A 27,947-nucleotide genomic window follows, 5' to 3' on the forward strand; every position below is an offset into this window, starting at 1 on the left:
CACATTTCTCATCAGAACAGTGAAAAAAAGCAAAACCTTCATTAAGGGAGGATTTACTGCAGAGCTATTGGATTAGACCGGATTCCTTTTAGCAAGTTTCACCCATAAACTGTATATGAAGATGGGCGACATGACAGCTCCCTATGAGTGAAGCCAAAGCGTCTCGATGGCCACCTGATGGCTGTGTAGGTCATAACCCCTCAATGTTAGTGGATGGGACATGGACTAAAGTGAAATGACAAAGGACACGTCAAATAACTTTTTCTGCTATTTTATGCAGTTCTGAAGTGGAGACTCGTCGTCCATATTTATACACAGTCTATGGTTGCACGTAATAAATAACCTGTATTTGTAGTGTACTGTCTAGGAGTATGTGGATTTGTGCCTCTGGCTGTTCTACCTTTTGTGGCGTCCATGCCACCCACAGCGAACATGGCTCCTACGGTGGCTTTGCGAGGTCGGGTACGAGGACTCTGAAGCAGTGGTCGGTGCTGCGGCAAGAGGTGATACTTCATCCCCTCCATCAGCAGCCGCTGGCACTCCACACTGTCCCGCAGCAGAGGGTTGGACTCAAGGTCTGCCAAGAACTGCACACAAATGAAAAAACATGAACACACAGGGACACGTGACAACTGCTGTCAACAAGCAGCTGAAACAAATGCAGGGTATGTGTGGGGGTGAGGGCCAGTGTGGGTTACGATGTTGTCACTGATTGTGGAGATCTGAGGGTCGAAAGAAATCTGTTCTCTCATTGATTCAGAGATTAGATGAGACCAGCAGCCATTAGTGTGCACAAACGAACACACACGAATACACAGACACAGACACACAAACAGCATGTACACACTGATCATCTGACACACTAGAGAACTAATCTGTCCTGAACATCTCATCTGTTTCCATACCCTCTAACCTCATCTATGAACACACACACACACACACACACACACACACACACACACACACACACACACACACACACACACACACACACACACACACACACACACACACACAGAGCCAGGGGCTGTAGCAGGAGGCACTTCAATCCTTCCACAGGAAATCAGTGCTAGTGAGAGAGTCAGCGCTGCGAGAAGCAAGTTTTCCCAGAAGGCAAGAAGACTAGAAATGTACAATTTACATTTAGATAGGTGTGTGTTTGTGTGTGTTTGCATATGTGTGTGTTGTGTGTGTTTGTCATTAGATGGGAAGCAGCAGAGGTTGCAGAGAAGCCTGGTCTTTCTCTCTAAAAATCATTTTATCTTTCCAGACTGTGCACAAATGGCTGCTAAGTTATTTTTACACTCTCAGTTTTCCTCTGTGCTGTGGCCCATAATTCCCACCACCACAAAAAAAACAAAATATTCGGCCCAACTCCATTCAACTCGGTCACTGAATATAAAATCAATTTTCCCAGCCAGACGTTGAGAGAGTAAAGCAAGCATGTTAAATGGATAAGCAGCTTACACGCCAGGGTGAATCCACACTTCCATTCCATGTACAATCACAGAGGCACAAATTAGGGTGAACCCTATTTCAGCATTTGTTTTTGTATATGCAAGATAAAGAAGGATGAGGATAGAAACATGCTTGTCCTCTTCTGTGTTATTTAACCATCAAGCTGTGAAAGATTGAATGTGGAGGGTGAGATTGGTCTGACTCCTGCAGACGTCCCACGTTCTCCTCTCTGTCCTCTCTTCACCTCACAGTGGACAGAGAGAAAATTGTGCTACCCTCTCCGCTTCATTTCACAGAAGAGATAGGCATGGTCTTTGTCCACTTAAAACGCACACTCACTTTCACACACATAAAAACATAACCTTACCATCCCCCTCTCTCATTTTCCTTAAAAGTCATCTATCGCCTGCCCTCTTTGTCTCCATTTTTATGCATAGCCATGCTTTGCATCTTCCACTACACACCAGCACCACAACTGTAGAGCTCACAATACTAGTCATTTAATCAAGAAGTCGAGTGTCTCGGTGCAGCGGTGGTTAACGCTGTCACCTCACAGCAGGAAGGTTCTGGGTCATTTCTCTGTTGAGTTTCTATGTTCTCCCTGTGTCTGCCTGGCTTTTGTCTGGGTGCTCTGGTTTCCTCCCACAGTCCAAAGGAATGCAGTTTAGGTTCATCTGAAAATTGCCAGTCTGTGTGAATGTTTGTCTCTGTATATCAGCCCTGCGATACACATGCAACCAGGGTGTACCCAATCTCTCGCCCAATGTCAGCTGGGATTGGTTCCAGCTCCCCATCGACTCTCAAAGGATAAGAAGTATATATAATAGATGGATGGATGGACAATCATCAGAAAATCAATCTGAACATATTTTGATGGATGGACTGACAGTCACAATCCACAGAGGATGAATCCTAATGACTGTGATCCCTGAACCCTGACAACCACCCCCTCTCGCTTTTAAGCACAGTGTGAGAAATGTGAGAGAGGAAGAAGGGCTTGAACTTCTCTCTTGTTTCATTCTTTAATCAATCTGAAGAGACTGCCTGAACATATGGGCTGGTATCCCCATATTAAAGCTATTATTGTGTTTAGCCTCACCCATGATGCTCAGCTTTTCACTCAGTTTGGTCATTGTGAATAACTACAAACGCACCGGACAGCCTAACTCTACCCTTTCTGCACTGCACTGTATACAATATATCTGTTTGGTTCACATTTATTTACGGCCACAGATGCTTTTCTGATAAGATTAGAACAAGTGTGTGTAAGACAGTGGTAATAGGGAGCAGGGATTAAAGGTATTAATCTGATGAATTGACATCCACTTGATGAGAAAATCACATGGTGGCCTAGATAGAGAACTGACTAATTGGTTGATGAAAATTGATTGGTTGTCTGCGTGAGGTTAAGACGTCATTTCACAGCTCCTGAGGTCGCTGAATGTAAATTAATTTGTCCGTTAAGCACGGTGCTGGTGGTGGTGGTGGTGGTGGTGATACATTGTTAATGGCTGAATAGACACTCAGCTCTGTGTCTTCTATTTTTGCTCTCTCTCCTCTGTCGCCCAGCTGTACCTCTCTGCCATCCATCTTGTGCCTGGTTACATGTTGCAGCTACTTTGCGATTTCAGCTGACCGGGGCAAAGTCGTATATCTGAAGTGTTCATGCTGTGTACCACACAAGTGCACAGACAGGGAGATGTATGGATGCAGGCTGAGAGGATAGAGAGAGGAGGGGAGGGCCACAAGGTAGGTTTTATCTCCACACTTTCTTTATATATATGGAGGGAAATGACTGATGAGGGAGGTGAGGAGAACAGATAATTTAACTGCAGTTAAGAGTGATATCACACTTAATTAAGGTTTAAAAATGTGTGTGTACGTGTGTGTATGTGTGTGTGCGTCTGTCTCCAATGCCTTAGGCAGTAACTGAGGTTCTACCTAGCATATAAATGTCTCTGCATCACATTACCAGTCAGAGACTCTGCTACACTTGCTAGTTAGAGGAGAGAGAAGTGTAGAAGTACATGTGTGCACACACAATTAGATACACACACACAAAAAACAAACACAAGCACACACCTGACAGAATAATGGTTGTCATCTACAGTTAGCTTAATGACTATAGTCCCTGTAATTGCCTGAAGAGGATCGTGAAAGAGAGGGAGAGACGGATTCGAGCCAGAAAGAGGAAAAGAAGAAGAAGGAGAGATGAGAGAAATTTGACCGTGGAAAACAAGGAAAGGATCATTATGAGTAAAACTGACACAAACTCTCACCTCCTGCTGCGACAGATGTGAAGACATGAACAACACTGACACAATCCAACAGTGGTCAGGGTTTCACCATCAACATAAGATTCAGGCAAAGTGCCTCAGTATTTTTGAAAAGTGTTTGAACCGAATTAAGCGAAAATTGATGCCGAGAGTTCTCTTACGATCTGGAGGGAGAACATGTTTGATTGGTCCTGATATAAGACCATGTTGTTTTTTTTAAAACCGTCTGGCAAGTCCCAGAATAAATATGGTCAGAGTATTGCATTGTGGGTTGTTTGTAGCCTTGGGCTCGTGAGTGTGTTCATGCCTATAAATAATGAGTCTTTCAGAGTTAATCAGCCTTTAAAGTGTTTTGGTTAGTCCAGATTAAACTGGAGTTTCTCAAGTCTGGTATAACATATTCTGCTGCCACAGAGAAAATAAATTCATGATGAGTGAAAATGGAAAACACTGTTAACATCAATTTAAAATCAAGTGTTTAGAATTCTGTCCTATTCTCTTGTGAGTTTGACACAGTGAGGAACCAGAAAAATCGAAAGCAGGTTATTCAATAATTATTAAATAAAATAGTATCTTAGTATTTAATGATAAGTTATGTTCACCTGTGGCTGCAGCAGCGGCAGTCGGATGTGAGCAAGCAGCACAGGTAGGTGAGGTTGACGAGTGGTGGAGTCATGACGGACCCACGTAAGCAAAGAGGTAACCACGGTTTCCTCATCTGGCACGTTGATGTCATCAGAGGTGAGCAGCCTCTCCATCTCGTCCATTGGGAGCAGCAGGAACTCCTGGCCTCCCACCACCTCTAAAAAGTGATCCTATAGGGTGGAGAGATAGTAAAACAATGGATGAAACCAATGTAAGAGCAGAGAGGTAAAGACAAATTAGTTTCTAAAGAGTAACAATCAATGAACAATTTATTGCACAAGAAAGAGGAGAATAAGAAGTGGGGGGAAAAATCCAGAGGTCTTGTGTGGAGACAGAGATCAAGGGGTTGGGAGGAGGCGAGGTCATATGAAAGGAAATGAAGGCTTGAGAAAGGTCAGAGAAAGACGGATGAGGAAAGCTGAAGAAAAAAGGTTGAGAGAGTAGGGCTGCAACTAATCATTTTCATTACTACTTCCACCAAGGAGGTTGTTTTTGCTTGTCTAATTGTCTGTTAGTTAACATGATTAGGCAAAAAACACTGGACAGATTTCCACAAAACTTAGAAGTTTTGGTGCAGATGCAGATCAGTGGGCAGATTGAGGAATATTTTTATGTATAATTGAGGTGTTTTTCAGCATTTTCATTGATTTCTCAGAGAATAATTCGTGGATCTTGATGAAATCAGGCAAGTTTAGGGGGAGTTATATTTCTGTGTGTGCAATTTGGTGGAACTCTGAAGGAAAAAAATCCAGATCTGGTGAATTTCAATATGCCTTTATAAGTGCAGTCTTGGACCCTGGCATAGCTATGCACTCTCTGAGTGCCCTGCTACTTGATTAAGGTTTTAGAAATTGATCGATTAATTGTTTGATCTTTAGTGTCAGAATATAGATATAGCAGATGTCCATCACAACTTCCTGGTTCACAAGCTGACATCTTCAAAGTCCAAAGAGACAAACTTAACTCACAAAAGAAAACACTTAAAAATAAAAAGCTGGATCCAGAGAATTGCTTGGAAAATGTCTTGAATGATAAATAGAGAATCATTTTGATAGTTGCAGGTACATTTTCTGTCAATAAGCTAATTGTTATAGACCTAATAGTGATTGAATTTGAATAGAAATCAGAAGTAAATATAAAAAGTAGAAACTTTAAGGTAGAGGCCAGAAAAGAAACACTACTTGCAGACAGTACATAGTAACTGTATGTAATTGTGTGGAAAGGGGCGATAAGGAGCAATGATAATGGCAATAATGGTTGTTAGTGTTATACTGTGACTAATACGTTTGTCATAGTTATTATAGTTGTGTTTTATTATTATTATTTTATGAAGAGGGACGTACTATTTGTGGGAATTATAAAGGGGGAAGAAAAAAAATGTAAATGTGACCTGGTTCACATATAAATAGGCTGCACTGCTCTCTACCAAGTCACACTATTGTGTAGCTCTGTGATAATCCTTTGAGTTTTTCCTGAGTGTGGAAATATATGTGTGTAAATTCATTACTAACACAGTCAAACCCAGATAAAGCCACCTTTACGACATAATTACCGCAGATTAAAGTTTAACAATAATCCACTTAGAGAGAAAGAAAGAGAGGAACAGTGACATTGACGGAGACAGATGCACAGAGGGAGGCTGGTTTGACAAGAACGGCACATAAAAAGATAGGAGAGAGAGCAAGAAAAGAAAAAGAATAATCAAGTCGATGAAGGAGCTATTTCACTGTCACCATAGCAACCCTTTGCTGAAAACAGCCATTGTGGCGGTAATGGTGTGTGGCGCTTTGTGAACGAAGAACCAATTTGTTACTCAAAATAACATCAAGGCTGGAAGATGACCAGAATCTGAGAGGGGGAAAGCGTTACAGAGGTGGAGAAGGACAGTTGTGAAAGAAAACCTGAGGAGTGTTTGAAATACATTAAACATCATCTGCTGTCTACCTGAATCTACATCATTATAAATGTGGTGACTCTATAAGCGCAGGAGGTACAGATGTAACGCAGCCGTGTACATACCATGGTGTAGGAGTGAGCAGCCCTCTGCAGGTCGTAACAGCCCTGAGCGTCAGCGTAGGAGCGAATGCCCAGACAGTTGGAGGGGTGGAGCTGCTTCATGAGGAAGGAGCAGCAGGCCTGAACCACAGATGACAACTGCAGCAGGCAAGAGGCTGACAGCAGAGATTCGATGGTGTCCTCCCTCAACTCAAGACGGCCTGAGCAACAGAAAGAGGGAAGGGATGAAGGCAGATTAAGAACAGAAAGGCACCCAGTGAGCACATACTTCCGCGAGGGCTTATGTCCAATCTTGGCAATTTAATGCGATGAAAAAAATATATCCTGGATCCACTTTTCCAACTTAGTTGATTCTTCCTTTCCTTTGGCTATACCATTTGGCTAAAGTTTCTGGAAATCAATTGAATAGTTATTGCATAACTCTAATCTAAATGCTTGTAAGATATACATAAGAATATCTGCCCATTTACCAAATTTGCTCCAAAATTGTGTGTATTCTTCCTCGGTTAAGTCGTTTTTTTGTAATTCTGCTTACTGACAAACAAACGTGGATGAAAATCCTTGGCATTGGTAATAATGCAGTACATGTGTGCGTACCTGTGTATGCATACTGCACCAGGACCCACAACGCATCAGGGTCTACTCCCTCCATCTTCACCTCATCCTGCTTGGCCTCCAGCACATCACTGGTGAACATGGCCGCAAAGTAGTCGGATACAGATGAGAGGACGAGTCTGTGAGAGGAGAGAGTGTCAGGCATCAGTCAGAGAGGATGGACAGCTGTAATGGAGGAACAGATGACTCTGACCTTGCTGACAAAACGAGTCTGGGAAGATGGGGGAAAGATGCAGAGCAGAGACGGATAGAGCAGCCAGGATATGAAGACACAGCCAGACAACACACAACACTCATCCTGCATTAGCCCGTTTGTCTGTTGCTCGAACAGCTTCAGAAACCAGCCTCCTTCAATGTGAACGTCAGAGTGCAGTAGTGCATGTCCTAAATACACATCCTCACCTCTTTATAAGGGCCTTTTCACTCCACCTTCCAAAGGGGCTGTTTGAATTGTTCAAATGTGGTCAGAGTGCACATATGACAAACTAGTTCTGAGAAACCATAAGTGTGAAAGTCTACTGCTACATGACTGAAGGTCACAACAAGCATGTGTTTTCTACTATGGCCAAACGTGCACGAGGGGGACATCTGAACTACAGACATGGCTGGGGTGCACATTAAATAGAGCAGATGTTTGAGATAGGATCATAGACTGTAAATAAACATGGAGGACACATCTCCACTTCCTCCCAGTATCCAGGAATGAAGCCAAAAATCTTGGATACAAACTCTGTGATCTTGCACTGAAAACGCTATTTGTCTGCACAGTAGCAATCTGATGATGATGGAGCTATGGTGTCAAGGTCCCGCCAATACACACACACAACCAATCATGAGTCAGTCTGAGCTGTCAATCATGATGTTTCCCCCTGCTCTTATAGCACTGAATAAGTACTTACAACTAGATTTATCAGGAAAGAATAACACTTGAACACACATCAGTGTGATAAGAACCAATTTGACCCATATCCCATACACTAACATGGAGGAGGAAGGGTTTTATGACCTATACTTCAGCCAGCCACCAGGGGTGGCTTCACTTTATGTTGTCCATTTCTTTATAAAGTCTACGTAGGTGTGCAGCCTCATGAGAGACAGGGGTTGTGGGCTAGAAAGTATCTGGTGTCAAAAGTCATGACAAAATAAGTAACCGTGAAGAACAAGTTAGAATAATGTCTCGTCACATATGTGTGAGGTTTTCAGAACACTAAACTGAAGCTGTCTTACACTCCACTCACTCGTACAAGAACTAGCAAGACTTCAATGTTTTATTTTTCTTATCTTCTCTGACAGATTTGGACTTAAGCCCCTTTACATTCATGTGACGACAGTTTAACATGTCAGTGTCAATCTTGTCTGAATAAGCATTTTGGTCTTGATTGGACCAAGTAACATTTCTGTAAAACTTTGAGCACAGCACAAGTTTGAATTAAATGCTGTCAGATTAACATAAAGGCAACTGAAGGGCAAGGTACAACACTGCAGGGAGAGAGGTGCACATCTCATAACATTAGTGACTTCTACATCTAGTCTCCATATAGTTATAGGAGGAGCAACAGTTCAGAGTAAACAGACTGTAATTATTACAACTGTAAAGGACATAAAATCCTACATGTGCTATACAGCAGATGGGAATATAATGGCTCATTACTGCAAGTATTATTTGACTTCTGGCTCTTGTTAGAATCCCTCATATTGGGTACCCCATTTATATTCCTCTCTGAAGAGATGTAAAGGTACGAGGGAGAATAAATCTGTGCAAACAAAAGCTTTGCATGAGCCTTAGGCATCTCCAGATGTTTGTACACACTGAGCATCGCACTAACAATTACAGCCTCAGACGTTTAACTGCAAGTTTCCTTCATAAATAGTAAGGATTAAGTCTTTAAAACAATGATAAAACATACAATAAAAATTAAGTTTTAAACTTGTGGCATAAGAGACACTGACCTAAACTCTTATTTGTGTAAGACTATGTGTCAAAACCAGGGACACATTAGGGGTGGCTGTTGCACAAGAGCAAGGGTGGTCCACTAACCACAAGGTTGGTGGTTCGATCCCTAGTTCCTCAATACTCATTCCAAACACTTAGACAAGACACTTAACCCCTAAATATGAATGGATGAATGTGTGATAGAAAAAGTGCTGCATGTAGATTTTATGAAAGCGTAAAGTGTTTCAGTGGTTAGTAAGACCTAAAAATAGTCCATTTGCTATTAGAGGGTTGGTGATGGCACATGGTACACACAGGTGCCATAAGGGCCTGTAGCTTGTCTTCTACACAGATAATGTAATAACACATCCTGATTTGCAATGTCTGAAGTAAGAGATTGTCTCAACTATTACTGCAATCAAAGATTATTTTTATTATTGATTAATTTGCCAAAAATGATGCACTGTTGCAACTGTAATCTTAGCATCCTGATATTCTGCCATATATATTCCATGAATGAAGATTGAACAGAAAAACTAATAACAAAAGGCAAAGCTGCTCAAAGTTCCTGACTGTAATTTCACTTATGCCGTCTGTCAAGTCTCGGTCTCGTTATTTTATCCTCCAAACCTCTAGAGATGTTTTTACCCTGACTGTCCCCTGTTCAAAGGGCTTTTACTAATCTGTACCTCTTCCTGCCTTTAGTTACACACGGCTTGTTATTTTGGACACAACTGCCGCCAAATCCAGTCCTGGCATGCATGTACAAAAAAACTGAAATGCCAATACCTGCTGTCAGATGGGAGATTATTCAATTTGCATGTGTCAGTCACAGCGACTGAGCTTGTGGAGGAGAGACAGAAAAGAATGAGAGGAACACGTTTGATGTAAGGTCAATGAAAAATAAAGAGTTGTGAGAAAAAGATAGATGGCGAAATGGAGAGAAAGACGGATGAAGGACAGAGAAGTATTATCTATAAGGTCACTTGGAAAAAGACATTTACTTAATTTTCCCCCCACAACAATCCATTACCCTTTCATGTCACCGTGAAGTTCATCATGCACATGCACGCACACACACACACACACAAATATCAAGGTATTAAAAAAGTACCAGAAAGTAACTGTTAAATTATTCATATGCAGCATTTTTCATTCCTCGCTCTTGGAAATGTCTTCGTAAATGAGGTGGTGACTGAGGGATGTCTCTTTCATCCTTTACATGATCCAGTATTTCTGATATAATCTGTATTTAGTTCATGATAAGAGATAAATAGATCACAATAAATCTCACTTTTAAGCTCTGCTTGATGCCCATATTCACTCTAATCTTATTTTTTTTTTCAGTACTGATACATTCTTAAATCATACTGATTTACTGTTTTCACTGTTTGCATGTCCTTTGTTGACTTCGTGGCCAGCAGACCTGTGTGTGCATACACATGTGCGTGTGTATTGTGCACACACACTGAATATGTATGAGCTGTGTGCTTGTGTATAATCTCATTACTGAGTGTGACACTAGGACCTTGACAGATAGCCTAAAGCGCAGATGAGCAGAGCGTATGTATGTGCATGTGTGTGTTTTACAGACAAAGATGTCAAAGACGTGTAGCTGTGAGCGAGTCAAAGAGCATACAGTTGTGGGTTATTTATTTTACACACAACACAAATGCAGCATGGTAAAGACAGAGACATGGCAGGCGGTGTGTCACACTGTAATGGAGAGTAAGATAGCAGAGAGACAAAATGCCGGAGTGATGAGAACAGGAAACAGATGAGATCGACTCAGGAAAGCAGGGCAAGAGTTGGAAATTGAACACTGTATCTGTTTGAGTGTGGATGTGCTGCCTGGTAGAGATACAGAAGTGAAAAAACAAAGAGAGGAAAAACAAGTGGAGGGGTGATAGGAAAGACTTACTTCATAATTTAGACCTTTCTCTACACCTACTCAAAACTACAACTATAGGAGTTGTATAGTTTCAGTGATGCTAATTGAGAGGCTGCAACATTGCAATCTGTCGGTCTGTCAGACCATTAGTTCACCTCTTTGGAACAGACTGAAATATCTCAACATGTAATGGATGGACTACCAGAGCATGGAGCTAATGGGTTTGGTAATCCCAACCACCAGCAGCAGGTCAAAGTCACAGACAAAAAAAACATCCGGTACAACTGCAGTTCTGTGTTTTTCCAACTCTCCAGCCTCAGTCGGCAGTAATGAGAACATTCTTTGACAAATACACTAATGTCAAAGCATCTAAGGGACCCAGTGGGACTGTCTCTACTGCAATGGATTAGACTGTTCAGAATAGGGCTAAAATAGCTGTAGACTCTGAGTCTTATTGGACTAAAAACACATATGTGATATCATGTGAACATAATGAGTCCCTGAAGCATATATTGATCCATAATACTGGTACAATAAGAGTTTCTGCATCAATATAAGCTAAATCATAGGTAGCAGTGTCCAGATGGGGGTACAAATTGATTCCAAGGTAATGTATTTGTGTAGGGCCCCAGAGTACACCTGTGCTATACTTTTTTTAAAGTAGATATAGAGCCTGAGTTTTGGTGCTTGCAACAAACTACAAAAAAACAAGGAGCTACACAGCACCAGTATTCAGCATGTATGCTACATTTGTTTGTGGACATGTAAGATGGAGAGAGTAAGGGGGTGTATGTTTTGTTCCCAGAAAAGCTCTTTTATCCTACACATACAATAAATCAATTGCAAACACTTTCAAACAAAGATGTCTACACCCTCTTGCTGGCACTCACGCACTCCCACACACACACACTCTTTTACATACACCATTAGGATTCTCCTACAGCAGGGTCTTTTGTTTGTCACCATCTGTGCCTGGAGGACCAAATCAAATGAGGCAGAAGAGGAAGGCGGTGAGAGAAAAGGAGTCTCTCTGCTAGTGAAGGGCCGCTCTTCTGTCTCATCCTCGTGCAGATGGACCGTGCTGCTGCACCAGTGGCCACATGCCCAGAGAGCGACAGCCACAGAGCAGTGTAGTGAGAGGCCTATGAGGTGGATGATAGGCACGTGTGTGTGTGTGTGTGTGTGTGTGTGTGTGTATTTGATGCATGATTCAGAGTTTCTTTTGAAAATGTGATACAGAGAGACTACAAAGATAAAAAGGGGACTTTCATGAACATCAATGTGGTTATGTTGGGTTGTGAATGTTCCTTTCCAAAAAGTACTGTGAAGTGTTTGTAAGTGTGTATGTGTGTGTGTGTGTGTGTGTGTGTGTACAGATCCTGAGGTATTTGTGTTACCACATGAGCATGAGTGTGCATGTGTGTTAAAAGTGCCCAGAAAGTTTTGAGAAAACCGGCAGAGAAGAGGAAGATGCCAAAATACACAACGTCTCTTTGCTCCTACCTGTGTGCGGGTATCCGCCTGTCTCCAGCCACCAGTATGACATCACACAGCTGCCGGCTCCTCAGGTAGCCCTCCATCTTCCGGAAGGTGATGTCAGCATGGGACATGGCGGTGAACATACAGTCCTCTGGACATGCACATGGCTCCATTGACATGCATGAGGACAGTGTGGCGCTGCTGTTCGACGTCCTGTATGCAGGCAGCGACACGCAGACAAGGACCAACATTCACACAAGAGACACAAAGACAAGGAGACAGAAACTTAGAGTGCAGGTGTAGACACTGATTTTTCTTTTGTATAAGACGAAGGGACAGATGTGTGGAGAGAGCTACACCAGCTGCTACATGTCTTCCATGTGTCACCTTCTTCTTTGTGCCATTCCCTCACATGTATTTGCTCTCTTCTTTATTTTTAGCAGGGTTATAGTGTGTCGCCAGGAGCAGACAAAAGCTCCTTAATGGTCCAATTACTAGGAGTAAATGGCCAGATAAATTTAAACCACTTAAAAGAGAAGCTGCCAATTAAAGAGCTGTGGGCGCTGAGCCCATAGGATAAGCAGTAATTTACTCGGCTCCCTAATGGCAACCAGTTTCCAAGTATCTACACTGACAACTGGAAAGGAAACAGAGTTTGGGGCTTCAACATTCGTTATCCGCTGGTGAAAGTGTTGAGGCCCAGGGCTGTTATGTCTTATTCTTCCTGTCAAAGCCGATGAGATTTGTGTGTGTGTGTGTGTGTGTGTGTGTGTGTGTCTGTGTGTGTGTGTGTGTGTGTGTGTGTGTGTGTGTGTAAGAGAGAGGGCTGGTGTGTTTGAGTGTGTGTTTTTTCATCAAAGATAAGCACTGACGTATACCTTCCCTGTGAATCATCAGCCATGGCTCCCAAACGAGCATTTAATTTATGAGAGCCTGAGTTGTTACTTCCATTTTTAATTTAATGGCAGAAGAGGCAGGACTAGCTTGACAACACAAAGAGATAAGAAACGTAGTGATACTCAGAGGAAGATATCACATCAACTGAGCAGCAGAAGAGAAATGGAATATTCCGTCTTTTGCAGTTTGTAATTTTTTATATACGTTTGGAATGTAGTTATATAATATTATGTTATTTGGAAAAAGGAGCCCTCCTCTCTTATCTTGTTATTTTCCAGTTAATGGGTTTTCCCTGTCTGTTCAATACTATGAATATTTCTATTCAGGATCACATAAGTGAAAGGGGTCACTTGTAATCACAAGCCAAAAGAGAATTATTATTCAACTATGCTGTTCCCTTCACCTCCATGGGCATCTTTAAGATTTTCCCTCCGACGACAAGTTTACTGTCAACACTCTCATCAGCACTGTTTAAACCTCAATTCAAAAGTAATCTCAGGCACTATTAATAAAAGTTGTAAGTGCCATAAAAACAAATTGCTTTGTGCTGCTGCTTCTAACAGATGTTATATTCCCTCTGATCCTCTATATTTATCTCCTTTCCACACTTTTATATCTTTAACTAATCTCGTCCATCACTCAATTCATTCCACCTCATCCCAACATCCTTCTTTGCCCTGCTTTTCTCTCTTCCCTATTCCATTCTTAGTCTCCAAGGAGGCTTTTTGGCTGCCTTTCCTGTCCTCGGGTATGAGTGTGCATGTAGACAAATGGTGTGGCTAAATACAGCCAGAGGAGATGGCTTTGAAGTGGGGGGCACGCTGCCTTCCAGTCCCCTTAATTGAGCCTGGCAGGCACTCAATATGGACAGAGAGGGAGAAAACGACAGAGAGACAGGAGAAAGAGAGAGCGAGTCTGGGGCGAATCAACACCATGCAGCCAGATTTTTTAAACCCCTGCACCAGGCAAGGACATTCACACAACTCTCATTCAGTGTCTCTCGCCCTGCTTCCCTCACACACAAACACACTTTCTTGAATTTGACTATCTAGCCTGATTAACCTTTAAGCTAATGCAAATGAAACTTTGTTCTGTAAGCTGATGTACGGTGTGATCATACGCATGACACTCGTTTGCACATGTTACACCCTCCGTGCCACACATGCAAATGCTTTCGTTTCCAAAACACAAGAGACACGGAAAATGAATGGATGAGATGACAAAGAGAGAGAGAGGGGAGCAGTGCAGGATTAAAAGGGATAGGAGGGTGAGTTCAGAAAGTAAAAGAGAAAGAGGAGATGTAGCCATGTTGAGCCTTCAGCCACTCTAGGATTCAGTATGCATCCCCTTCCTATGATCCCATTTGGGATTCTGCCACCCGTGTTCTCGGAGTATCATACTGTGCAGAGGCTCCCGGGGGAGAGGATGAATAGCATCATACACATATAAATCACAAAACTTGCATGCACAGAGCTGCACATACTGCAGACAGTAATCTCTGTGTTGGTATGGCAACCATAACATGTGCATGGACATGGCTATATCCATGCACATGTGCGATACATACTTAAAATCAGCTCAGGCTCACAAATGAATTTCTTTGTCTATGCTAATGAGGCTGGTGTATGTGTACGTGTGTTACAATTAAGCAAGCAATTTTCGGTTTAAGAACTAAAGCATCAAGCCTTGCAGATATTTTTGAAACCAGATTTCTCTCCCTGCGTGTTTCTCTCTCACACACGCAAACATACACATTTGCTGAAAAAACAAATGGGGTATAGGATGAAAGAGCTTCCGACATTAATCCATTTAAAAAATACATCTGCATTTGCTTCCACTGAAAGCTGATTTAAAGTGTGAGTGAGTGTGTGAGTGAGTGAATGAGTGAGTGAGTGAGTGAGTGTGTCCTATGAATCATTTATATTTTCTGATGTGTGTCTTGGGAACACAAAGTAGGATAGGAGGCTTTCAGACGCATCATTATACCAGGGTAGTAAACACACACACACACACACACACAGTGTATTTCTTCCTTATTCCTTTACTTCCTCACATTTACTGCAGCATCATAATAAAAAAATAAATCGTTGAGTCTGTGCAGATGCGCTTAAGAGGAGTTATGACACCCTAATTACTTTGTTTCACAGTCTCCGTGGCAACCATTACTTAAATACTCTTTCACATCACTATAGCTGGACGCCAATGCAACACTCACACTCCATCATGCATGTGCAAACAAATGTGCCGAGCACTAAGGATTGTGAGGGGAAGCTGGAGAAATAATATAAATGTCAAGTGCAGTATGTAGCTACATGTGGAGCTCTGCCCTGGAGTCATGTTGTGACTTTGACTATGAAATTCCCATATTCACAATAGTGTAGTATTTGAGTTTGTGTTCTCCAGAGCCTGGTTGGTGAGGCCTCATGGGAGGGTGAGGGGAGAAATCAGTGGACCACATGCCGTCCTAAAGGTACATCTCTATGTAATGACCCTCCATTATACTGCATGCTGTCTGAATATCCTCATGCTGTGCTTATTCTTAAATAGTCCCATCTATTTACTCTTGGGGCTGCAACTATTCTTCATTGTCATTATTGAATAATCTGCATATTATTTTCTCAACCTTGTCTATGAAATATAATAATATAATAATTCCCTAAAGCCCCAAATAATGTATTCAGTTATTATTTTATTAGATCAACACTCAAATAATGACCAAGGTTTTCAGTTTACAATCACATATGACAAATAAAAGCATAAAATTATTCGTTGATTATTTATCTCAATCTAACTAAATCAAACATGTTAGTGATTCTCTACTGGTCTCTGACAACAACTAGTTCAGCTCAGAAGTTCATCACTTGCACAATCATCACTGTGTGAGAGAGAAAGAGACTTTCAATGGGGATGTACGAATTTAACCCGGGAAGTTTTCCTAACAGGAGCCGGATCCTATGTCACCCCGCACTGACCCAGTCCATCCATCCCTACCTGCAGGAGCTGGAGTCTGTTTCCGGGTGTTGGCCGTTGTTCTCCTCGGTGCCCCCCGCGGCAACTGCCGCCGCCTCCTCCTCCTCTCCTCCGGCATGAGCCTCCGGTACAAGCTGGGGAACCGCAGCCTCGCCGGGAGGTTCCATACTCGTCACGGGGCGAGAGCGACGATGAGGCGGCGGGGAGCCCCACGACAGCGCAGCGGTGGTGCTCCTACACTCCGGCTGGCTGAGGGAGCGAGGACAGGAGCTCCCCGCCGCTCCCACTGCTGCTCCTCCCGGACCGACGCGACTCCCCGCCGGATCAGCAAACTTTCTGTTGCTGGCGTTACACAGGTTCGAACCGGCGCTGCCGCTGGCCACCAGACCGCTGTGGCCCCCCGCGCTGGGGTTTACGCCCGCTGGATTCGAGTTGCTACTGCCGCTAACTGACGGTCCGTCCCCGGAGCTGCCGCCCGCTCTTCTTCCGGCGAAGTAGTCACCTAGAGGCGGGGAGTGAGGCGGAGGGACCGCGGGGTGGCCGAACCACCTCCATCGGATCCTGAGGATCTGCTTCACATCGAATTCCTTCCGCGAGGAAGAGCCCGAGCCGCTGCTCGACATCCCAGGGCTCTGCACGAGGAAATGGCGGGGCTCGTGGCTCGTGTTGCGCCCCTGGTAAAACCGAAAACTATAGAGTGAGCGCGTCGCTCCTTGACCGTACAGCCGGTAACCGCGACTGGAGAGAGGGAGCCGAACATAGCGGAGTATATGGAGGGAGGGAGGGCGAGAGAGAGAGTGGGAGAGTGATGATAGGCAAACAGAGAGGATAGGAGGAGAGAGAAAGAGGGAGAGAGGATAGACTGAAGTTAGAGAGGTAATAGAGAGAGAGGATAGGAGGAGGGCGGTGATGAGATAGAGAAAGAGAGGGCAAGAGGGGATAAAGTGCAGAGGGGAAGAAGGGAGTGTGGAAAGAGAGTTAGAGAGGAGAGGAGAGAGAGGGTAGAGAGATAGAGAGAGGCATCTGAGTTTCAGCACTTGAGACTTTTCATGCACAAACTAAACCACAAACATTTTCCACAAAGACAAACTAATGCCACTGCCCTGCCAAGTGTTACAGTGCAGACCACAAGCATTCTGTCCAGAGCAGTGATCATCATCATCATCATCATCATCATCATCATCATCATCATCATCATTCAGCAGGCCACACAAACTAATCAATTACAGCCCCTCAATAACTGTGCATGAGTCTGTTTATGTGTGTGTGTTGTTTGGGATTCAGTCCATAAGTTGTTTCGTCAATTTGCAGCAAAACTACTTGCCAGCAACCCCATCTCAGGTTAAGTCTTACATCTGTTGGTAATGGTTATGGGCACGATGAAGATCAGGCGAGGTTAGGGTAAAATGATAATGTCCTCCTACAGAAGAAAGTGTGTGTCTATGTGTGTGTGTGCCACAATGCGTGAACATGGAGGTTTGTGAGGGTACAGCGATCATTACGTGTTCCTCAAAGACACTGAAATTTAATGAGGCGATGGACACATCCTTTTTATCATCATCATTTCAGCCGTGGCTGTGCACTGCCTCCTCTATACCTTTATTTCTATGTGTGTCTCTCCATCTTTCTCTCTCTCTCGTCTTATTGCTTTGAACAATCACACTTTATTTGAAAGCCTGGCTGCATAAGCAGATGAGCAGATCTGTTGTTTGAATCATCACATCGAGGGACCTGAGTGTCCTTGAGAATGACATTTCTTCTGTATTCCTGCACACACACACACACATACACACATTCACACACACACACACACACACACACACACACACACACACACACACACACACACACACACATGTCTCAGGCTCTTGTGCACCACCATCTTCCCTATTTCTCCACAGACTACTCCTCTTCCATTGCTACACTGCTTTCCCATACCTGTCCTCCTCCTCCTCCCTCTCTTCCCTCCATCTGCAATGCAGCAGCTATTCATAGACAATAATGATCAGTGGGAGCGTGGTCCTGTGGGAGCCATCCCATCCAGATTCCCGGGATAGCCAGCAGACCTTCCGCAGTAACCCCGGGATGACCACAGGACGAAGCAGAGCCACAGAGCTGTGGAACACAGCAGGTTCTGGATGGGAGCCCACCAACAGGAGGGGAGGGCCACACTCTGGCAAGAATCAATATGTCAAACAGCCGAGGTCAGTTTATAAATTACACAGATGGGAGATGTGTTGCTCATAAATTGGCTCTGCCCAGCGGACCAGCAGCCAAGCTCAGAGACTAATTTTTTACCATAAATAAGCGAGCTGAACAGAGCGGACGAACACGGCTGATTTAACTTCTTCTCCTTTTGTTTGCCAGAGTCTTAGAAACATCGAGATGAACTGACGGCTGAGTGCAGGACCACCCCGCTGCTCTATCTGATCAATATGACAAAGTCAATACACACCCGAGCTGAGGCTGCCAGGAGGCATGAAGACAAGCAGCACTATCGTTAAGGCGAAAAAAGAAAAGAATCCGAGCAGGTGGAGTTTCTCTCATTTATCAGAGTATCAAGCATGATTAGCTGCACAGAGGAAGAGATCAGGAGTAAAAGTTAGGTCTGACAGACTTCAAACAATTTAAATAATTGTGTTGTCAAGTATCATAGTATCTGCTTCATGCTTTTTCATAGCATTGCTGTTTATATACATAGCTTTATATATGTTAATGTGTTGGAATGGTCTCCTACCTGCTTTCAGTAAACAGTTCATGGACTCCAGACTGCAAACAAAACTACAAAGATCCCATACTACTCCCCTCCTAATGTCTTTACATTATTGGCCACCATTTTATTAAAGAATCAATTTGGAGAACATTCATGGCCGCAGACTGTATCTCTGAGTTACTGCATTCTAATCAATGTGGACGCAGTCTGAGGTCCTCAGGCAGGAACCTTTTAAACACAGGGGCCAAGTATATGTCAAACAGCCATGCCCAATGTCTCATTCAATTAGAGGTCGTTAGTCATTCCCTGTTTCCCACTGGCTGTACGGCTTTGACCAAAGACCCTGTTCAAGCATTTTGTGAACTTTAAAAAAGCTTAGAAAACTCTTAATTTTCAGGATTTAAACAGGTGTGCATAGAAAACACTTTTATAATCAATGTATAAAAGTTTTTGACATCTGCAAAGAGTCAAGTGACTGTGGTGACGGGACGGGGGAACTTCTGGGTCCAATCAGATTTCAACCCCTCCAGTCCACGCCCCAGCATCCACCCAAAACACAATTCTGATCAAACAAAACCCAGGACACAAAGAGCGTAAACCAGCGTATTTCTGCAACTGCCACACAACAGAAAGGCTGTTCTGTAACTGGGGGAAACTGGGAATGGGGCTCTGAGGGGAAATGAAGCTGAGGAGTGACGGGTCATTCAGCTCTGGTCTCTTCCAGTTGGATCTAATCATCGGTCACTTGGCAGGAGCCTCCTTGAGCCGCTGACTGTTATTGGTCTCCTGGCTGCGGTAGTCCAAGGCTATCACTCAAAACTGTCTGGCACGTCTTAACGGCTCTATAGCGCAAACACATAAACACACACCCACAACCACACACACACACACACAAGAAAATGACACCATGAAATCCCATTCACACACATTTCACACTTGATAATCATCCTGTTTGTGTGCATTCACACAAGCATGCATGCACACAAAAATGATAATATGCAATCCCATTTATGCACATTTTGTATTCTATAAGCATTCGACTACAGAAACACACAGGTACACACACACACATACACAGACAAATACAAATACAGAGGCAAATAAAAACAGGTAGCAGTCATCTGGGGAGGGCTGTCGTAAAAGATTTTACGGGGCCAGAAAGTGAAACATTATCTGTCTGGCCCGGTTGTGATGATCAGCTCATCTCTCATGACTGATGTTCATCCTCCAATGGCCTTCCTCCAATCTCTCTCTCTCTTCCTTTCTTCCCTGAGTTCTGCAAAAACCCTCTTCCCTCCTTTGCTTCCCACCCTCACTCTCCCCATTTCTCCCCAATCTCCTTCCCAGTCTCATTTTCCCTCTCCCCATCCCTGCTATATATATATATATATATATATATATATATATATATATGTGTGTGTGTGTGTGTGTGTGTGTGTGTGTGTAATGGTGGGACTGTGGCAGTGATTCCCTTTGGTAGAGACCTGCAGGGACAATGCTGCAAGAGCCATTGTTCTATATAGACAGACATATACACACATCATGACTTGTGTGTAAATGTGCCCACAGATATGCCCACATACATTCACCTATAGACACACACACACACACACACACACATACACACACACGCACAGAGAGAGAGTCTGTTGTGTAATCCGAGTGTTGGTTGGTTCTGTAGCTGCAGGCGAGTCCGTCCTTGAGACTCAGAACAGGCTCAGACTGGCCAAGCAAATAATTACCTCTCTACATTGACACGCCAGCTCTGCCCTGGCGTAGGTTTGAGAGTGTTTGTGACTTCAATTAAACTGATCTGGAAGCACAATATTCAATGTTATTGAACTGAAAATGATTTCAAAACCAAAAAGAAAGCTCACATGCGTGGAAGAAGGTCAACTCAGGTTAGATCGTGTGTGTCTGCTGGATTTCTTGTACATGTATCTTTGAGAGGACCAGTCTGAGCTTTAAATCTTAGGAATGAGGATGTTTGCGAAGTGAGGAGATTTTGATCTGTTGTCTCTTTGGATCAAACCTTCAAAGGGCAGTTTCAGACTTCAGGATATGATAAAGGTGATTTTGGCTCAGCCAACCTATATCAGCTCAAACAGATTTAGCATTGCACTCCAATAACATTGTCCAATTCACAATAGTTAAGAAGTTAAGAAGATTATTGAAATTGCATCTCTTTGACAAAACCTGGTGTCTGCATTAACCACTTTGGTCAGTGATTAGGGTGAGTTATGTCTGTAGCTGCAAATGTAGTTTTGAGCCACGAGTCTCAAGGAGAGATATTGTGCGACCTACACTAAACTACACACCTACAGATTATTTTTATTTTCAAACCACTGCTCTGGAGGCATAAACGGTTTCAAGTGAGGGTGTGTGAGCGTGTGTCTAATCTGAATAAAATGCAGACCACCTTCAGCTGTTCCCTCTTATCCCTCATCATGTCAGCATTTATAAGAACCACAAGGATAGTATTCTGTGTGGCGTTGTGTGTGTGTGTGTGTGTGTGTGTGTGTGTGTGTGTGTGTGTGTGTGTGTGTGTGTGTGAGTGTGTGTGTGTGTGTGTGTTGAGCTCTACCTGCATCCAGGGTGTGTGTTTTTTTCTATTCTTTCATTACATTGTTGAACAGAGTGTGAGCCATAAAGCTAACAAGGGAAATTCAATCTTGCAACAATCAGGGCAAACAGTGCCTCAGCCCAGTGATCAGTGAAGCGGCTCATCTATTTCTTTCAATGTAAATCCTTTGTATACCTCTTCTGATCACCTCCCGTGATAACCTCCTCTGTCCATTTACCAATTTCTGCCTTCACTTCTCCTCCATCCATTACCTTTATTCTCTCATTTCTTTTCTACCCTCCTCCCCCCTTTTAAGAGATGGATCCCCTCTATGAGAAAGGCCAGTGTTAATTATGTGTGCCTCGTGTGTGTGTGACTAGAAGATGGAATGGTGTGCAGATACAGTAGATTGTAATGAGTGGGAGGAGGAGACAGACAGACGGACCGACCAACAGAGAAAGAAGCAGAGGGGAGGAGAAAAAAAGCCTGTGATGTGAGAGATGGCAGCACAGCGGGCAAGGATCAAAACACCCAAACTATCCACAATTACATCTGCACGTTGCACTGACAAACACACTTTCTATCTGATCTCATGCTGGAGCGGAAAACCTTGCGTCCTGCTTCCTCCACACTGAGCAAGACTGTGACACACTTTTACAGCCATGTATTATTCAACACAAATGTAGAGCGAAAAAGATGATATTGCATATGTGTGTTTTATGGGCGTGTTTTGCAACTAGGTCCGGGAGGCAAAGAAATAACACACACTTAATAAACACAAATGCAGCACTCACATGCACACTAGGCTTTGGATTGCCTAAGCGTGAACCCAACTGTCCAATTATTTTGATCCATGCCTGTTGCTGTAGCAAGAGGAAAGAGTTGCCTCCTTTTTGCTGTAAAGCAAATCACCTGGTACACACACACAAACACACAAAATAGTAATGCATTGGCTTGCCAACTTCGATTTCTCTAATTGCCCACATGGATGGAGATAAGAAAAAAGGCGAGGGGAGAGAAAGTAATCTGGCACACCCCATTTGTTACCATGTGCATCTGTTTATATCAACTAGCATAGCATAATGATGATGATGATGATGATGGTCTAATTCAATTTCAAATTCTTTGTTATTTCAGCACCCGTCCAAACACACTCCCCACAAATTCATCTTTTGTGAGCGGAGGTTGCCATTGATCTGACCCGACATTTGGCCTTGGTGTGTCTACCTGTTCATGACATTAAATTCTGCCGCTGCAGGACAAACAGAAGTTTATGAGCAGATGTTGTGAGGTTATATGACCCCCGACAAATCACACTGTGCCCTCCAGCAGCAGCTGCAGATAGAACAAGGGCAGACTGAGTCCGTGCTACAACATCAATGGCAGATGAAAACAGCAGTCCATTACTTATCCCCAAAAGTACAGCACTGAATAAGGATGTTACAGTGCTAAAGTGTATGCATCTCTGTCATGATTGCAGACTGTGTTTATTGGACAACATGTCTTCACTTCCTCCCACTATCCAGATATGAAGCCAAAATATTCCAGATACAAACGCTTTGGCTTCATTTTTGGACACAATTCATGTCATCCATCTTTATTTACAGTCTTGCAGACCAGTAGTTGTGTTACTTGGCTTAAGTTTAAAACATTTTGTTAGAAGTGATATCATAATTTTTGGGAGAGAGCTTTACAATCTGAATCGAGGGTCCAAGCTGAACAATTCTTGGACGGCCCTTTGAGGCAATTTTCTGATTTGTGATATGACTCGACTTTATATTATATTCAGTCACCATACAGCTGCTTCAGTTTTCATGAACTTGTCAGATGAATATCTGGCTCTTTAAATACATAGCAGCTGGACACAACACAACGCAGTGGGATAGAACCAGGAAACGAAAGATGGGGTCCATTAAAGCCAAAAAACTTTTTTTAAAAAGAATTTAAAAAGATACTAAAATACTGTGGAGCTGAGAGAAGCAGAGACTTGGATAAAAAAAAATCCTCTGTGGCTTCATCACTTAAATGACACTTTTTACATTACACATTAGTTTCCATAAAATGCTGATTACAGTGATGTTAAACATTAGACAGGAGGTGAAGAGAAATTAAGAAGTCATGCAGCAGTGTGGAGTAATGCTAATAGGTGCTGGTTAATAGATTCAAAAGACAGATAAACAACTCGCTGCTTTTCTGTACTCTCACTGAAAGAATCCCAAGTTTACATAAATTGCACATCTGCCTGCAAAATGACACAAACTATCACTAATTCTCCTGTTAGTGGGTGTGTTTGTGTGTGCGCACGTGCACGTGGCGGGTTGTTTGCCTCTGTTAAGAATCGCTGAGGCATGAAGTTTGCAGCTGCACACAACAGGAGATAATACACATGCTGAATTATTGATGCAAATGAAAACAACTCTATTTTTTCTTTTTACTCTCCTCTTTTCCGTCTTCCTTTCCCCCCTCTGCCTGCTTGGTAGTTTAACACACACACACACACACACACACACACAAATAATCTCCATTCCTTGGTATAAAGCATGAGTGTGTTTGCTCTTGCATGCACTCAGGTCTCCGTGTAGGGCAGGTGTCAGGTGGAGGATAGCAAAGTGCTTGCTGTGCAATTCACCACCCCCACTCTAATATTCCAACCCTCCTTTTCCTATTTCCCTCCTGACATTCTTTGTCAATTTCTGTCCATCATTACAAACCACATTTGTCTGTGTTATTTTCCCCCATCTGCTCCTTCCCCTCATGCTGCAGTGGCTTCTTTTCCTGTTCACTCTCTTCCTAAATGGGCAGAGTGTTGAGGGAAGGGAGGAAATAGAAAACACAAGGGAGAGAAAGATGGAAAGCGAGAGAGAGAGACAGAGAGAGAGAGAGAGAGCATTTATGGCCAAATAAAGAGCAGCCCTTAATAATTTACTCTGCCCTGCAGCCACAAGCCAATCACAGCCCATCGCTCCCACAGAAATGAGAGTGTGTCACCAGGAGTGTGTGTGAGTGAGAGAGAGAGAGAGAGAGGGATGTTGGTACTGACAGTCCCACAATATTGTGATAAATTATTCGAGGTGACACACTGGCCTAAAAGCTTTAAAACATTCAGCATCGGACGTCAAGAAAGCTGAAGCATCCATTAAAGCAAAGTAGAAATGAACAATAATTTACACGGTCGATTCAGACTCACATCAGAACTCTGCAGCAAAACAACTGTTTGAGTTTCAAGATCATTTGTTTTTTTCCCCAGCTACATTTTAGAGTCTCTCTCTGAACAAAGTCAAAGGAATCCTTTATTCAGGGGCTGAGAAGGCTCAGCACACAGAAACTTAAAGCAACATAGCAGCTTCAGAATCATTTTGATGCTACAACAAGTATCAATTCTGTCCCTGAATGTCTGTTCTTGCACTATGTATCTTTACTGAGTGGATACAATCTCTAATTTGTGTGATCAGGTCTTATTTGGCTTTTTATACTCGTCACATGTATATTCTTTTATTACCTCTGCCAATGAGGTTATATTTTTATGGCCATTTGTCAGCAGGATCACTCAAAACAACTAAACCAGTAACGATCAAATTTTGTGGAGGGGTAGGAAATGGCCTGAGGAAGAACCCACTTCATTTTGGAGCAGATCTGGATAAATAGGCAGATCCAGGAACTGCTGTATCTAGCTCTCTTAACAAATGTAAGTTTGCCTTTTATGGCTTTTTCTATTTATTTATGCTGGATCCTCAAACATAATAAATACAAATAATCTAAACCTAAAATGTATATCTCCAATTCTCTCTCTTTCTGGAGACACACACCAATTTGTGCTAAATGTGGTTACAATGAAAAACACTTGATGACACCCCCCCACAATTAGACAAATGTTCTGCAATCATCCCTACAGTGTTTCCCCAGTATGCTCTGGTTCACTGTGCTCCCACATGCTGTGAAAGGAATAGATAATGCCTGAGAAGCATTCTTATTCTCTGGATGAGGCAGGGCTCTATCCAGCGAGCTCTCACATTGGTCAGTCAGAGGAAGGTCACCTTACCCCCCCATCACCAATCATTAATCCATAAACCTACAGACAACAGAGCCACAGAGGGTGGAGAATGGGTCGGACAGAGACATATCAAATGAGAGAGGTGAGGAATAGAATTAAAAGGTGATCAATGAATATTATAATGGTTGTTAAAGATGCTGTATAATTCTGGTGCCTCCTACCTGAATGTCAAACCATTTTCAAACCAGTCACGGCCCATGAGTCACAATCGTACAGTAATTATTCAGCCAGTTGACACCTAATCAATTCTGGATAAATTCCTCGCTTAGTGTTAGTGATTGAAAGTGATGTCTCTGTGTTTTATATGTGCTATTCTAAAAACTAAAATTGCTGCCCTGCGGTTATATGCCTCCGCCAACCAGGACAGCTTTAGTGTACATCATTTTTTTCCCAGACTCATAAAGTCACCGTGAGCTTTGACCAATAAAATCAAATCGGTTCAACTTTGAGTCAAAGTGACAAATGGCCATAATTTTAGGAAATTCCCTAAAGGCAGATTTGAGATATCATGTTCAGTAAGCAACAAAAATTTGAGACCATCTTGACCTTTGAGCTTTAACCAACCAAATCCAAACAGTTAATCTGAGGGTCTAAGTGAACTTTTGTGCTAAATTTGAAAGGATTCTCTGGTGGGGGGGGTTTTAAGATTACACGTTCACAAGGAAAAAGAGGGTTTGCAAGGACCTTGAACCATGATCTTGAATCAGCAAAATGTAACCAGTTCACCCTTGAGTAAAACTGAGAGTTTATACTGAATTTAAAGACATTTTCTCAAGGTCTTCTTGAGACATCATGTTCACAAGAATGGGACGGACGAATGGACTAATTGGTAAGTGGACGGACAGACTATCACCAGTGTAGAGGCATAAAAGGCAGAGATGGATGAGAAAAGCAGAGGTGAGCATGAGGTGTTCTTTCCCTACACACTTTCAGCAGCCAAAATGATTCTTTGATTATCTCTCATCCCTTTCACTGACATTGATCTTTGCTATTGTGCCAAAACATCTTAAAAAAGGCATTAGGTAAAATGATACTTGGCTTTCAGATGTTCCAGATCTGAAAAGTAAAAGCTTCATTTTAGGTATTTTTTTGTGATAACCTGTGTATGGAGAGAAAAATTCTGAGTGGACCAAAAAGACTGAATATAGGACATCGCTGACTAAAAACAGAAATGGACAGTTCACGCAGACTGAGATCAAAGCTGAATAGCAAACAATTTAAATTAAAATATAAGTCATTTGTATTTATTCATTTAAATTAATTGATTTATTCTATTCTCACAATGCGTCATGATTACTTTACACATGGCAGACAAACTTGAAAAACTCAGAATCCAACAAGGCAACGTGTAATAGAACAAGCAGCGTGAGCCTCCTAAAACTTCACAGCAAACTAAACGATTTTGTCTGCGCCGACTGAAAGTAAACACACAAAGCAGTTTCCTGGATCAGCTACTGCAACTAACCGCATAGAGATCTGCTTACAGGGCAACTTGCCAGACAACCAATCCAGCTGCCTGTAGATCTGCACACAAAGCGAGGTCTGTTCAACTCGCTGTCTTCTAAGGCAATAAAAAAAAAAAGTGCAATGGCTGGGTGTCCTGTGACCTCTCATTTCACACTGATGGCTGACTATTTATTTTACGATCGAAGTAATAAAAGAAAAGAGACAAATCAAAATGCAGGAAGAGAGAGGAGTCCGAGGTAGATTTAAACTTTCAACCAGGAGCTTTTTATGGCTCAAACATAATGTCAAGCACGCCCACACACAACATACAATGTCGATACTCAAGTCACACTTATGAGTAATTTACAACAGTGTGTGTGGGTGCAGGGAGTTAAAAGTGCTGGAATTAATACTGAACTAGAATCATATTCAGTAGAGCGCAAGCATCCGCCAAGGTTCAACCGTCCTTTTAAACTCAATCAAGCGGAACCAACTTCACACACTCAAAAATATCCATTCCTTAAATGTGGCTGATTTTTTAAAATGAATTATTCCCTGAGAAAACAGTGAAATTGTTGAAAAATGCCCTTTCTTACAATGTTAAAGAAATAGGTCAGTTGTTTTGTGTAATCTTGTTAACAAACATATAAACCAACAAATTGGCAGGGGTGAAATGTATGAGTAACTTAATATACATACTGTCATGTGCAGTACATACAGCATGATTAGATATATAATTATAATGATGACATGCATCTGTTGAGACACTGTGGATATTTATTCAAGTGTAACATGGATGTGTTAGTGGCAGGGTTATTGCAGGGAGGTTGCTTTCTGATTTAAGAGGAAACAGAAGCAGCAAATGATGCAGAGGAAGGCCCTGTAAGACAACAGGGCATAAAAACAAACACATAACATAAAAATATATGGATCTATATATAAAGCGCATTGGGGAATATTTTGAAGGCTGGCACTGTTTTCCCTGATATATTTG

At 42.6% G+C, this 27,947-nt stretch overlaps 1 protein-coding gene across 2 annotated transcripts in view; it reads right to left on the minus strand.

The window, feature by feature from the left end:
• The window catches only part of klhl5 (kelch-like family member 5), a 44,423-nt gene that overhangs the window by 8,241 nt on the left and 8,235 nt on the right, over window positions 1-27,947 (minus strand). Inside the window, exons 1-6 of one of the 2 annotated variants that reach the window (XM_020100487.2) lie at window positions 16,202-17,142; window positions 12,338-12,526; window positions 6,993-7,129; window positions 6,399-6,595; window positions 4,337-4,549; window positions 401-587 (exon numbers count right to left, since the gene is read on the minus strand). In XM_020100487.2, coding sequence (XP_019956046.2) covers window positions 401-587; window positions 4,337-4,549; window positions 6,399-6,595; window positions 6,993-7,129; window positions 12,338-12,526; window positions 16,202-16,803 — 1,525 coding nt within the window. In that variant the 5' untranslated portion in view covers window positions 16,804-17,142. Of the gene's footprint in view, window positions 1-400; window positions 588-4,336; window positions 4,550-6,398; window positions 6,596-6,992; window positions 7,130-12,337; window positions 12,527-16,201; window positions 17,143-27,947 lie in introns of those variants that run through there. The other variant, XM_069529940.1, reaches the window with a different exon arrangement.

The sequence above is a fragment of the Paralichthys olivaceus genome, chromosome 8 (assembly GCF_024713975.1).
Source record: "Paralichthys olivaceus isolate ysfri-2021 chromosome 8, ASM2471397v2, whole genome shotgun sequence".
Lineage (NCBI taxonomy): Eukaryota > Metazoa > Chordata > Actinopteri > Pleuronectiformes > Paralichthyidae > Paralichthys > Paralichthys olivaceus.